The 13926-nt window shown below is 35.9% G+C and overlaps 2 protein-coding genes across 3 annotated transcripts; one reads left to right on the forward strand and one right to left on the reverse strand.

The window, feature by feature from the left end:
* The first annotated feature begins 620 nt into the window (after positions 1-620).
* LOC122281153 (ribulose-phosphate 3-epimerase, chloroplastic) lies at positions 621-8453 on the forward strand. 2 transcript variants are annotated; one of them, XM_043092455.1, is made up of 10 exons: positions 621-899; positions 4669-4783; positions 4944-5084; positions 5172-5285; positions 5564-5642; positions 6738-6847; positions 6954-7010; positions 7574-7643; positions 7748-8082; positions 8221-8453. In XM_043092455.1, the coding sequence occupies exons 1-9, from the start codon at positions 787-789 to the stop codon at positions 7795-7797; spliced, it is 849 nt and encodes a 282-aa protein (XP_042948389.1). In that variant the 5' UTR covers positions 621-786; the 3' UTR covers positions 7798-8082; positions 8221-8453. The 2 variants fall into 2 exon arrangements, with proteins under 2 accessions (XP_042948389.1, XP_042948390.1); XM_043092456.1 differs by having other exon boundaries at positions 7748-7864.
* A 513-nt stretch (positions 8454-8966) lies between these two features.
* Positions 8967-13464, reverse strand: LOC122281154 (NEP1-interacting protein-like 2). The gene is made up of 5 exons (XM_043092457.1): positions 13017-13464; positions 12272-12450; positions 10794-10877; positions 9550-9708; positions 8967-9357 (listed from the first exon to the last, which is right to left on the reverse strand). Exons 1-5 carry the CDS (start codon positions 13114-13116, stop codon positions 9235-9237), a joined length of 645 nt encoding a protein of 214 aa, XP_042948391.1. The 5' UTR covers positions 13117-13464; the 3' UTR covers positions 8967-9234.
* Positions 13465-13926: the final 462 nt, after the last annotated feature.

Genomic DNA, 13926 nt, shown 5'->3' on the forward strand with positions numbered 1-13926 from the left:
CTCAAGTTTGTTTGTAACATGGGCACGGCAAAGTTGGCTCAAAACCTAACGTAAGGCCATATAACTTCTGTCCAACTAATTGCAAAATTAGCACATGTATTTTTATCTTCTTTTGTAATTTGACATCTCCGTTTTTTATTTTTTTTAAATTGGTATCTGAATTTTAAAAATATTATGATTAGATGCTTCCTATCAAATTTATTGCAAAGAAATTAATTAGAGGTCACATATATCATTTTTTTATTAATCAATATATGACATCAATATCAACATTATCCAATAGAAGGCTGACATATAAAATAATATCGCATGGCAATTGTTTTTATTAATTTTTTAAGATGCTTTATTGTAAATTCCTGAAATTTAGTTATTAATTTTAAGAAATGAGCTTTAGAATTACAAAAATATAAAAATTCAAATATTAATTTTAAAATTAATTTAAAATAAATAAACTACAAACAATCTCTCTCTCTCTCTCTCTCTTCCCCTCCCTCACTTCTCTGTCTTCCCCTCCATCTCACTTCCAAGTCAGCAACATAGAGCGCCAACCATTGCAGATAACTTAAATCCGACCCAAAACGTGAGACACGTGTCATAAGTGCAAAATTTTCCCAAATTTTCCCAAGTTCGGTCTTTACCTTAAAACTCTACGCTGAAAGATTGGTGAGAGGAAGAGGGGGATAACAAGAACCAGACTTTCTCTTGCTACCTAACCGTTGTGTCCTCAGTTAGAAACCCATTTATAGATAGAGAGACGCAGAGCCTGACACGCAGAACGAGGAAAGGATGTCAACAGCTTCATTGTGTTCATCGATCCAATCCCAGATTAATGGGTTTGGTGGGGGTCTTAAGCTTCAGAAAACATCTCTTTATCAACCCAACTCGCTCACCTTCTCCAGGTATAGCTTACAATAATTCTGGTTTGCGTTCTCTGTTTAGGATTCTTATTGGGTTTAGTTGTTAAGTTGAGTTCTGAAGAATAGAATGGCATATTTGCTTGTTAGAGTGACCTCAGACCCGTTTCAGAAACGTCATGGTTTTACAGTTTAACTGTTAGAACCCTGAAGCTGTAAAGATTCCAGAGTTTTTATTTCAAGATAATTGTGGATACTGATGGGGACAACTTGTTCTGAGAATGCTGCTGAAATATTGTTATTGCAGGAACGAGATTTATGAAATTGGTTTCCTTTATTTATTTTTTTTTTTTTCGTCTTTAAGATGGGTATTTGTGATTGATTGAAAACTTCAAGGTACGGGCGTTATATGTTTATGGTATTGGAGAAGCAGCATATGGATATCCTTTTTTTTTAATCAAATGATAATCATCTTCATTGACTTAAAGATCAATACACTGCTTTTCACGATTAATACAATACATAATCTTACTCGGTCCCTCCTCTCGCCACACTAGTTCCTCACCATAGTCTAATGCCAGTTTGGCAAGTTGATGTGCTGCTTGATTTCCTTTTCTTGGTACAAACTGGATCTTCCTTACCTCTCCATGACAGAAGAAGCTTTTGATATCTTCTACAACCTGTCCATACCAAGACCAATTCTCTTCTCTGTTCCTGATATCATTAAACACCTGTAGTGCATCCCCTTCAAAGATTACCTGCTGCAGACCTATTTCCCCACTCAATTCTATAGCTCTTTCAAGTGCCAAAAATTCTGCCTACAGTGGGCTACATACAAATCTCTGTGAAAGACCTGCAGAAGCTACCAGCTCACCCTCCCAGTTCCTTACCACTATACCTCCACCCATCACAACCTTTTCCACATCCATTGCAGCATCCCAATTCACCTTATACCAACCAACATCAAGTTTTATCCACCTAACCCCATTTCTAGTCTGAGTTGTCCCTACTGATTGCTCTCTTTTTTTTCAGATGAGCTTGCTGAATTTTCTCCAATTCCATCCTTGCTCCCTGTAATAAATTACCAGGACTCTCAAACTTACCTTCGAAGACTAGCATATTTCTTCTCAGCCACATGCTTCTGAATACACAGGCTATTTTCTCAACCTCAGTTTTTTGTAACCTTGAGACCAACTCTTCCCAAATGTTATAAAAGTCCCCATCGTTGCACTTCCACTTCTGTAAGAAACTTGTAGAATCTGCCCACACATCTTGAGCTGCAGCACAAGTCCATAAGATATGACAACTGGTCTCCTCATACTGCTTACAGACTGGACAGAGACCATTATCAGTGATTCTCCTCTTGAGAAGATTCCTCTTAGTTGGCAATATCTCACTAACTGCTTTCCACATAAACATCTTTACCACATTTGGAACCTGTAGATCCCATAACTTCTTCCATACAGTTGAACCCAGATGCATTGCTGAAGTTTCTCCCAATCCAGACCCCTTCAATAAAGTATGCTGACTTGACTGAAAACAATCCATTTCTGGAATGGCCCCAAATCAACTTGTCTTCAGAGCCGCTTTTGCTAACTGTCAAGCTTTTTGCCATGGTTGCCTCTTCTTCATTAAGAACTTCATCTATAAGGTCTGCATTCCAACTTCCCCTTGCATCAATTAATTCCTTCACATAAGCTCCCTCCTGCAGAACTTTGACTGGTGACTGGATATACTTGAGTATTCCGGTCTCGTGTTCTGAGATATCGGCTCCTTGTACCTTAATGTATGTTTCGCTGAACTTATATTCAATTTAAAAAAAACTAAAATGGATCAACTAGTCAAATGTTGATGTAAGGTGAGCTGGTGAGCTGGTATTTTATGTGGCCACTAATCTAATGGAAGTCGTGGTTAAAAGATTGAATTGAATTGTTGAAATAACCAATTTCTTTTTATCTTTTTCATTGCTTTGGTGGGTCATGGATGAAGGGAATATATTATGAAGATTTCTTTACAAGTCAATCTTATTTAAAGCACAAATGGGCATAACCCAGACACATATAAAGTATACCGGAGGAAATACCTAACTATGTGGAAGAAGGAAAAAAAACATAATTTCATGAAATCTAGAAAACTAGAGACACTGAAAAAACTGTTTGTGGCCATCCAAATATAAAAAGAATTGCAATGATCAGGTGACTAAGCCATATATGTCTGTGTATCTATATGCCTACAAGAAGTTTAAGATTGCAATGTTACTTTCTGCGTCTTCAATGCATATATCATACTTAATAATGGCTATATCTGAATCCAAAGAGGTGGAACTATTCGCTCGTCTTTTATGTATACGTCTCATGATATTACACTAGCAAACAATTTTTTTCCTTCTACAGATTATTTCTGTAAATATCATTCATGTAGCCTACGTAGGGTCGACGATAAGTATTTGACTCAAGGGAAAGCTTCAATTTGCCAGATTCTGTCTATAACCTTAATTGAAGCACGAATGGGCAAGAATCTCTGAATCACTTCTTGTTGCCTATCATTTTTAACTTCATTCTATATTTAGGAACAGCTTGGATGCTTCTAAAACTTCCACAGTGCATTTCACTCAGAAATTCTATTGTTCTAGTTTCTGACCTTTCCTTTTATGCTTTCATTTTCTAGGCTGGTTGTATAGGTTGTCTTCATTTCCAAGGTGGAATAATCGCACCAAAAGTAGATTTTTCAATATATGAAATTTCATATTCTATTTTTAAATATTAAAATATCTACCTTTTAGAAAGCTTTTCCAACAAGCACATGAGACAAGGGATCTTACATTTAGGGCAATTAATCATGTTTCCCTAATATCAAACTGTTAAGTGTTATTCCAGGTTTAATCTCTGGCATAGATTTTAAAGCTAATGTTGAAATCTTATTTCGTATGTTCACTGTCCTATAATATAGACCACTATAACTTTTTATGTTTGAGTTATATTGGATATATAGTTTTTTCCTTTCTATCTCTCTATATGAACACACAAAGTTCTCTTATACTTTATCTGCTACCAAATGAAAATAAGCCAGTATTAGGACTCCTTTTTTCAGCTGGTGAACAATAGGGCTCGTTTGGGGAGTGAGATGAGAATTTTGTGAATGGTAATAAGATAGTTTGTGAATAGTAGTGAGATAATTTGAGTTAAGTACTTTTTTGTTTTTGGGAAAGGAATGAAAAAAAAGTTGATTAAAAAATATTATAAAATTAAAATATTGTTAGAATATAGTTTTCTAATATTATTTTTGTTTGGGGATTTGAAAAAGTTGATTTTTTATTTATTTTTTATTTGAATGTTTGGGAAAGTTGTAATGATTAGTTTGAAAAGTTGTAATAGTTAATTTGAAAATTTTGTATTTGAATTATGTTAGGGGAGGATATGGGATTAGATGAGATGAGAATTTTGGGTTGAGATCTATTTCCAAAAAAGCCCTAAGGGTTATTCTGAGTAGTAATCTCTGGATAGCTGTTAAACTATTCGAAAGTTTTATACAAAATGCGGAAAGTTCACTCATTATGTTTTGGTCTTTGGTTGATAAAATGAAAATGTTGCAATCTCTCTCTCTCTCTCTCTCTCTCTCTCTCTCTCTCTCTCTCTCTCTCTCTCTCTCTCTCTCTCTCTCTCTCTCTCTCTCTCTCTCTAATTAAGCATATATGTACTCTCTAGAGGAGAGGTCTTCGGTTTGGCATAGCTTAAATTGAAGTTTATGTGAGCCATTTAAGACATGTTTCTGTCCATTTCTAATATACTTTGGTAATTGTGTTGTATGATTTCAGGAGGAAATACAAAACTGTGGTGAAGGCTACATCTCGGGTTGATAAGTTTTTAAAAACTGATGTCATTGTTTCTCCATCTATTCTGTCGGCCAACTTTTCAAAGTTGGGAGAGCAGGTTCCATTTAATGTTTTGATAGTTATCACCACCCTACCTTTTGATTTGATTATGACCATTCTGTGTTAGGTAGACACTCTCAACAGTTTTGTTCAGTTTTATATCAATTTGTTATCAGTTTTCATCGGTGTTGTTCACATATGACTCTCAACTTATTTAGGTAAAAGCAGTGGAGTTGGCAGGTTGTGATTGGATTCATGTTGACGTGATGGATGGGCGTTTTGTTCCCAATATTACAATTGGGCCTCTTGTGGTCGATGCCTTGCGTCCTGTGACAGATCTTCCTTTGGATGTGCACTTGGTATTCTTTCCTTGCACATGCACCTAGTCAATTTTGTCACTAATAAGCCTCTTTTCTTTGGCTAATTTGGAATCAAATGTACGGCAGATGATAGTGGAACCTGAACAACGTGTGCCAGATTTTATCAAGGCAGGAGCTGACATAGTTAGTGTTCATTGTGAGCAAGCTTCCACCATCCATTTGCATCGCACAGTTAATCAAGTATGATTTTTCTTTGGTTTTTGTTATTATGTAAATAGTGTTTTTGTTATTATGTAAATAGTGACACAATTAGTAGATTAGTTTGCAATGTCTTGGTTCTCTGAACTCAGAACTCATGAAATGTGATCCCTGAAAGTCTAAGGTCCCAAACTAGGTGATCATGTCTTGGATCATACTAAAGCTGGTTGGGATTTTTACCATTCTTTTTTAGCTGTCTGTAACAACTTGTTCTTATTTGCACATATTTAACTGCACTCAATTTGTTGCTTATGACTCAGATAAAAAGTTTGGGAGCCAAAGCTGGAGTTGTTCTTAACCCTGGTACCCCATTAACTGCAATAGAATACGTCCTTGATGGTGAGTTATTTTGCTTTTATTCATTCATTCATTTATTTTTATATAATATGCCTATCCTGATGGTTGCAATGAGTTTGCTGCCTATTAGGATAAGGTGTGGGCACAATCCAGTCTTGCCTATGGGCTATTGAATAAGTAATGAAAAAGGCTAAATAGCGTATTCTTAGTGGTGAAAAAAATAAAAACTTTAAGCCGTTTGGACAGAGAGTAGTGTGACATTGTAGCGTGTAGCTCCCAAAAGTCAAAATCTAATTCCCATAAATTTTGAGAGGCAAACTGAAACGCCCCCAACAAATTCCCAGATTGAGTGGGTGAAATTTGATTGAAATGGATTTGAATGATAAGTTGCATTGAGTACCAAGTCCGAGACAGGTGCCTTAATAGGTGGAACAGAACTTTATAATGATTTTAGGGACTTTCAATTGTAATTTCGACTAGTTTTTTTAGAGTATAGACGCAAATGTGGCTAGTGCTTTTCATTAAGTCATTACAAATGGTATCAAAGCTGACCTAATAACTACCTTTGCCACTGAGGCACTTAGGGCGATTAGGCTCTGACAAGGATGTCCAGAACTTGAATAAGAGAAGGTTTGTAACATCACACACTGTCCTACATTGAGTAGGTTAAGTATGATAGAGACAAATGAGTGTAATAAAGATGCATTGAGTGCCTAGACTCACATTGGTTACTTAGTAGGTAGAACTGAGCTGTACAATAATTCAAGAGAGTTCCAATTGTAACCTTGACTTGTTCTTTTGGCATAACAGTGTGTGGCTAATGTTTTCCTTGAGCTGTTATACAAACAATGCACATAGTAACTCCAAAAGGGATGATGTAGGCTATGAGCTATACAAGAAAACACTTGACTATTGTTATATACTTGGATAGCATATACTAAGGTCACTATCCACCAACTTCTAATAATCGCTTTCACAAAATGGGTTGCTTTTTCTTTCTTCCCTACTGCTTTTATCCTTCCAAAAATGCTACAACATCATTCATGAGAAAGGAAAATCCAAACGAAAAAATAGAGAGTATTTGTGGTATATCTTGCCTGATATTGTGGAACTAACAATCTTTTTGCATGTTAACAGTGGTGGATCTGGTCTTGATTATGTCTGTAAATCCTGGGTTTGGTGGGCAGAGCTTTATTGAGAGCCAAGTGAAGAAAATCTCAGACTTGAGAAGAATTTGTGCAGAGAAGGTAGGGTCTTCCATTCATATGAAGTTCATTCTTGGTGGCTTTCCTTTATCGGTATTGTATAAACTTTAAAGTCATTGACATTTTGTTGGTTTGTCTGTTTTTGTAGGGAGTAAACCCATGGATTGAAATAGATGGAGGAGTTGGTCCAAAAAATGCTTATAAGGTGTCTAATCTAACTTCTTTCTTCCTTTAGTGAACATGTAATTTACCAATCTTTGGCAGAAGCTATCTGAATTCCTTTTTATCACATTTGAACAAAAACTTGGGTATACTAAGGCTATTATATATCACGCTTATATTATATGGAACCAATTCCTGCCCCAAGGGTGTAATAAAACATCAAATAAAAATAAGAAGATACAACAAGAGAAAAAGAGGAAAGATTAAGTATCAATATATCATGCCCTTCTTTAGCTTTTGGAAATTATGGGACTCTATTCATCTTCGTTGAAGGCAACTGTGGAGCCAAATAATCTATAATATTGACGTTAATTAAGATTATTCAATTGGAGAATGAAAAGGATGGGTAAATCCAGATATTGTTCAGATCTGCCTTCCATTTTTTCTTTTCTTCTTTATGAAAAAATCATACTTTTTACATTTTCCATGAATTCAACCCATTCTCTGGTTGATCTCGATGAAATCTTAGAAAGATATCATGTAATAGAGCTGTATTCTCTTGTTTAATCTACAAGACCAATCTCTAGTTGTTTTCCGCACTGCCAGGTTATTGAGGCTGGAGCTAATGCTCTAGTTGCTGGTTCTGCTGTCTTTGGAGCCAAAGATTATGCTGAAGGTATGGCAAAAACTGAACCTATACTAGTCAAGATTTTTTATTGAATAATACACATAGTTGATGTACTGAAATCATTTTTGTTGTTTAAATTGACTATATTCCAGCTATTAGAGGAATCAAAACCAGCAAAAGGCCTGTAGCTGTTGCTGTGTGAAATGACCTCGAGGATTGAACGTATCATATTCTATGCAACTTGTGATACTGTATTTCTTCAATTACGTGTATGTTACCTTGTCACGCCATCTTGAGTTACTCGATTAAATTCTGAAAGATGAACTCCATGGTTCAATGGTGTCAAGAGAAGAACCGTGATTCTAAGAAGTTATCTTGAAAGTTGATAAAGAAGTGCATGTCTTTTGGTGGCGGTTCATCCGACCAGATAACACTCTGAATTTCTATTGTAAATGCTTTTTGATGACGGAATTTCCTTTATAAATGTGTATGATACACAACTTCGATATTTTATATTTTATGATAATATTTTTTTGTTGTTTGGAAATTATCTTGTGCAAGACTTCCATAATGTCGAAAAGTTTTGCTACCTCCTAATCTGATCACGGTATCGTAATACTTGCAGATAATACACAAGTCAACAGGCAGCTTACTGCTAGTATCAAGTTGTCAGAAGTGCTGTGAGTTACTGTAAATTATATGTCATCAGCGATGAATTATTAAGATTTCAAATGTGGTAGTTGTAACCAGAAAAAACCCCTTGACCCTTCGTTACAAAGCTTTTGTGCCAACGTATGAAAAAAATGTCTTCAAGAACTCCCATTTCGTAATGCATTATATTTTTTTTTCTTATTTTAATCAGTGGAAGAGTATGATAGAGACTGCAGTTACTCTTTCAAGGAATCTCCGAAAAACTTGTTTAGTCCCAGGCCAGGTTCTTGTACAGCAATAGGACAAGACCATTGCCTACCATCCATGAACCCTTTTTAATGCAACTCTACTCCCAAGGAAAGGATAGATCACTGCGAGCATTCGACTACCACCTAATGGCTCAATTTAAAAATAAAAAATAAAAAATAAAATAATAATAGACTACCACCTAATGGCAAGGTTATTTATTTATAAAAATAACATTCCAAGAGAGGTGGCACTGTAAAACTCACAATCCTGGGTAAAGGGATTGAGATGGAAACTCAAACTCCCATGGGTATCTGAATTGAAGAGGAGAGCAGTGAGGCAGAGTAGGACGCCTTCCTCTCGGAAGTACTTAATTAGACCACACTCGGAATTAGATCTCATCCTAGCTGCTTAAAAACTGCGAAGAGCTTTTATCAACATCCAATTCCCCATCAAAGGAGGCATACACTGAAATTTTTCGGAACTGAATACTACAAATATTGTGATTATGATACAAAAAAGTACCTGATTCACTTGGCCTAATTGAACAACACAAACTACCTAATTATATGGGTACAGACACCAAGCTATATTGTCTGCTAATAACACTATAGTACAAACACAACATTGTTTTTTCTTACAACTTATTACAAACATTACATTTTGCCCACAAAAGGAAAAAAAACAACTAAATAATCACATTTAGGGCTTTTCTGTACACCAAGCAGGATTCCACATACATTTAAACTTCTTGTCTGCATACAGGGCATGAACCATGTTTGATGAGCCATTTATCCACACATTTCAAGTGAAAAATGTGGTGACACCGGGGCAGGGTCCTAACAATTTCTCCCACTTCAGTATCCTGCAAAATGCATATATAATTATGGCCGAATTGCAATAATATTCAGAAATTAACTTTCTGATAAAAACTAGTAAATTCAATTTGTGAAAAGATCATTGCAAAACCCCTACTAACACAGCCCCTGCTATCATAACTACAACAGAACATGAATGAACATTGTGAGATCCTAATCTTTGCAAAAAGAGAAGACACCTGCAAACAGATTGTACAACAGATATTTTGTGCTCCCTTGATTTCCTCCAATATCGCATGAAATGGTAATTTCTTCAGAGAATCCTCTGACAACCCTCTGGATGCAACTCCACCATAAACACCATGCATCTCATCGTAGCCTATATTAACAATGCCATCCTGCCCATTCCAACAAAAAACCATTTTGAAAGTTAACGCTCAAAATAAGTTTACCGAAATACAGGCTTTACAACTAGCCAAATTGTAAAAGATAGATCCAATAAAGCTAAGGCATCCCCAGAAAGAGATTATCAACCAAAGAGTATATAGATTATCAAAAGAACTGCAGATAGAATAAATCTATTGAATGTCAAAAAAACATTATGACACCTGAAAATAGTTACACTATTGCTCATAAATAATTCAATGAATGGCCACATGCAGAGTAAGTTTAATATGCATGGTGGAAGAATATACAGCATATTTGTTTCATCAAATAAGTCTTTAATGATAGAACAGATGTATAAGGATGTAATATTAAAAATTGTAAAACAAGACCATTAGAAACCTCATACCGATAATGTCAAATCAAATATCATTAAATTAAATTAAAGTTTCCAGAAATTTAAAACTATTAATATTTACTTTCCACCCTTAAACCCTTGCGACATTTTGATGCAGTCAATTTTTATTTCGATAAGTAACAGATTATATTAATAAGAAAGGCATAGCCCAAGTATACAGAGGGTATACAAGAGTTAACCTGTAAAAAATTTTCCACATCTTGCAAAACTGAAACACCCATGGAATGTTAAAAAGAGACAAAAATATTGAGTAAAAGCATCTTATCTAGAAGAAAAAGCACAAAGGAAGATGAGGTAATTAGTTTTTTCAATTTACTTCATTAACCAACCTACAAAGTAAAGACAGGACATAAAGTGAAGAAAATCAAAGTACTGATAATTGATCAGCATTCATCACAAAGTGGAAAGATGCAATCTTGAGACCAAAATTTACAGGCGCCATGAAACAAGAAGCCCTGATTATAGACTGGAGTTGATTACAAAGTGGAAAGATATAATCTGGACACCAAATTGGCAGTTTCTATTGAGTAAAAAGTCCATCCACTTGCTACCACCCCAATATGTTAGATTTGTATATGAACATCCATGAATTCAACAACTGCTGCCTACTGCTTTATGAAATTTTGTAAGGCAAAGAAAAAAAGGTCCAAAGGGAGGGGGCAAGGAAATAAGAGTAAAAACCTGCCAACCGTAAGCAGTTAACATTGCTGGTGTAAGTTGTTCCTCTACAAACCTCCCACGAAAAAGCTCCTCTATGAAATCTGCCTGGACCCAAAAGGTAGACAATTGATCCGTATTAATAAGCTATGACAATAACTTTTCAGAAATACTAAGAAAGCTCTATGGTGATAAAATGTGAGAGAATGAATTATAGCAGTACATATTTCATCAGGAGGGAGAAAACTGATCCTTAGCCAGATTGAGGAGAACCACCACGGCACCTCCACAAAAACTAATGAAATTCTTCTTTTTTTTTTTTTTTGATAAGTAAAAACTAATGAAATTCTATGATGCTGTCGCCTGAAAGAATAAACTTCTACAAAACAGAACTGTCTATAATCCCAAACATCAGGCTGCAAAGTTTATGTAAGGGCCTGCTACTATTTTTACTGTTTGGTTGATTAGCCAGGTTTTGAAACCATGACTCAAACAACTTTTATCTGTAAAAGCGAGTCAAATCTTCTTTTTCTTTTTCTTTTTCTTTTTTTATTTTTTTCTTTTTTGAGATAAGTAGTCAAGTCTTTCTGTGGCATCCCACAGTGTTCACAACCTTCCCTGCCATTTTTTAGATTGCACAAGAAAATGATGCAACGATAGCCAATCTCTTGGTCTTTTCTAATGGCTCCCCTCAATGGAATGTAGAATTCATTAGGGCAGCCCAAGACTGCGAGATGGAGACTATCACAGGGTTTGATGAGGCATTGTATTCTGTAAGCATGACAAAGGGTACCATAGATAAGACGATCTGGAGCCCCTCCAAGAAAGGTAAATTCATAGTAAGATCGTTTTACCAAATTCTAACTAGCCCTAAAATGACCATGTTCTCATGGAAGAGCATATGGCAAATAAAAGCTCTTTCAAAAGTAGCTTTTTTCATATGGATAGCATCTCTAGACAAGATCCTCACCACAGATAATTTAAGAAAACATCAAGTAATGATGTTGGACTGGTGTTCTATGAGTAAGAAAAATGGTGAATCAGTAGATCATTTGTTTTACATTGCAAGGTGGCCAGGACCATGTGGGATGATTTTTTAGCTAGAATTGGATTGTTATAGGTCATGCCTTTTAGACTAGTGGATTTCCTTGCAAGCTGGAGAGGCCTCTGAGGCAACTCACAAGTGGCAGCGATCTGGAGTGTAGTTCCTATATGTATGTGTTGGTGCATTTGGCAGGAGAGAAATGATAGAAGCTTCGAAGATCATGAGAGAACAATGGAGCTTAAAGTTTTCTTTTTATGGGCAGGGGCTATTGTTTGTAATGGGCTAAATGTCCATGATCTTCTACTTTCGATTGTAAAATCTAATTAGGTATTCTCATGTATACTCCCAGTGTACTTGGGTTTTGCCTACCTCTATAAACAAAACTTCTTGATTACCTATGAAAAAATAAAAAACACACCAAAAAAAAAAAAAAAAACCTTAGGCCCAAAAAACAAACCATTGATGATGAACTCCGTGATCCATATCGTTCTAAAGACCAGTAAGCACGGGAAGCCTCCAGAACCTCTACAGAGAGCACAGCCCCAGCGATGGCACCAAGTCCAGCTCCTCGGAGGATACCACTATCAGAAGCCTTACCTGCTACAGCACCAGCAATTGCTCCTGTGAAAGCTCCAGCTGCAAGAACAATACATAAAGATACATCAGTAAATGCAATGAGATAACACAACAAGAATTACAAATACAAAGTTACATACTTCCCCATAAAGAATCCAACATGGTTTTTCTTGCTTTTTCATTAATCAAACACCCCCCCGCCCCCAACCACCCAAACAAAAAACCAAAAAAAAGAAACGATGAAATTCTGCACAAACGTAATTTTCATCGTCAATAATGAGTCAAATGAGTTCGCGAAAATATTGTAGTCCCTAGTTCACCGAGAGAGAGAGAGAGAGGGTGGTGGGGGGGGGGGGGGGGGGGGGGGGGGGGGGGGGTGGCCGGCCAGTAACAGCAGGATTTCATTTCTAAAACAGAACAAGTATAAGTTTTCTTAGTATGATGAATCCAAATTCATAAACAACCGAGATAAACGACGAAATCTCAGCGAACAACAGCATCAATATCTGCGTATACATTTCAGCATAGAAAACATTCAAGCCCAACTACACAAAATTCATAAACTACACACAACATAATAAATAGCTCAGTTCCTGCCAAATGAAAAATTTACAAAATCAAATTACCGACAGCAAAGAAGCCCGTAAGAGCTCCGGACACAGCGTAGACGATCAACCGCGGTAAAGAACGAAAAGCCCTAGCCCCATCAAACCCTGGGTTCTCCATGATGGGAAGATACGGCCGAACCCACCTCGAAACGCAGGAACCCCAGGCGTCCGAGCCGCACCAGAAGTGGCTACAAGAGTTGTGACCACCGAGTGACCGAGACGTCACATTCAGTCATATGCAGGGAAAAGAAGGAAAAGGATTGGGAATCCTGCAGATTGTCGGATTCTGCCAGGATAAGAGAAGCCCTGGATTTTGGGTTTAAGTGGAATCAGTGGCCATGGACAAAACGGAGAGACACAGAGACAAAGACAGACAGAGAAACGGAGACCTGGGATTTCGGATGGGAGGTCGTTTAGGCCCTTGTGTTAAGGTCAGACAGCTCAGAGAATTTTTAACTACGAAACTGGTAATATCTAGGATAATGTTTTCAATATTTGTAAGGCGTGGATTAGACTTAGAGAGATGATGAAATGATACAGATGATTTTAGATGGGTTAAACAAAATATTATTATTATTATTATTATTATTTTAAAATTTATAATAGTTAAATTGTGATTTAAAAAAATTAAATTATTTATTATATTTTATATGAAAAAATTGTAATAACGAGATTGAATTAATTGAAAAATTTTTCAAATCTAAATAAGATGAGATGAATATGCAAGAAAATATTGAAATGGTTAAAATTCAAATTTTGAATTTAAAAAAAAAAAATGAACTCGCACTCTCTATACATATCATATACATCATATTTTTATCTCATTATATAAAATATTTATTATCATTTGATAATAAAAATTCATCCAACGAAAAAATTTAATAATCAGTAATATGCCATATTTTACCAATGAAATAAAAATAAAATA

The sequence above is a fragment of the Carya illinoinensis genome, chromosome 11 (genome assembly GCF_018687715.1).
Source record: "Carya illinoinensis cultivar Pawnee chromosome 11, C.illinoinensisPawnee_v1, whole genome shotgun sequence".
Classification (NCBI taxonomy): Eukaryota; Viridiplantae; Streptophyta; class Magnoliopsida; order Fagales; family Juglandaceae; genus Carya; species Carya illinoinensis.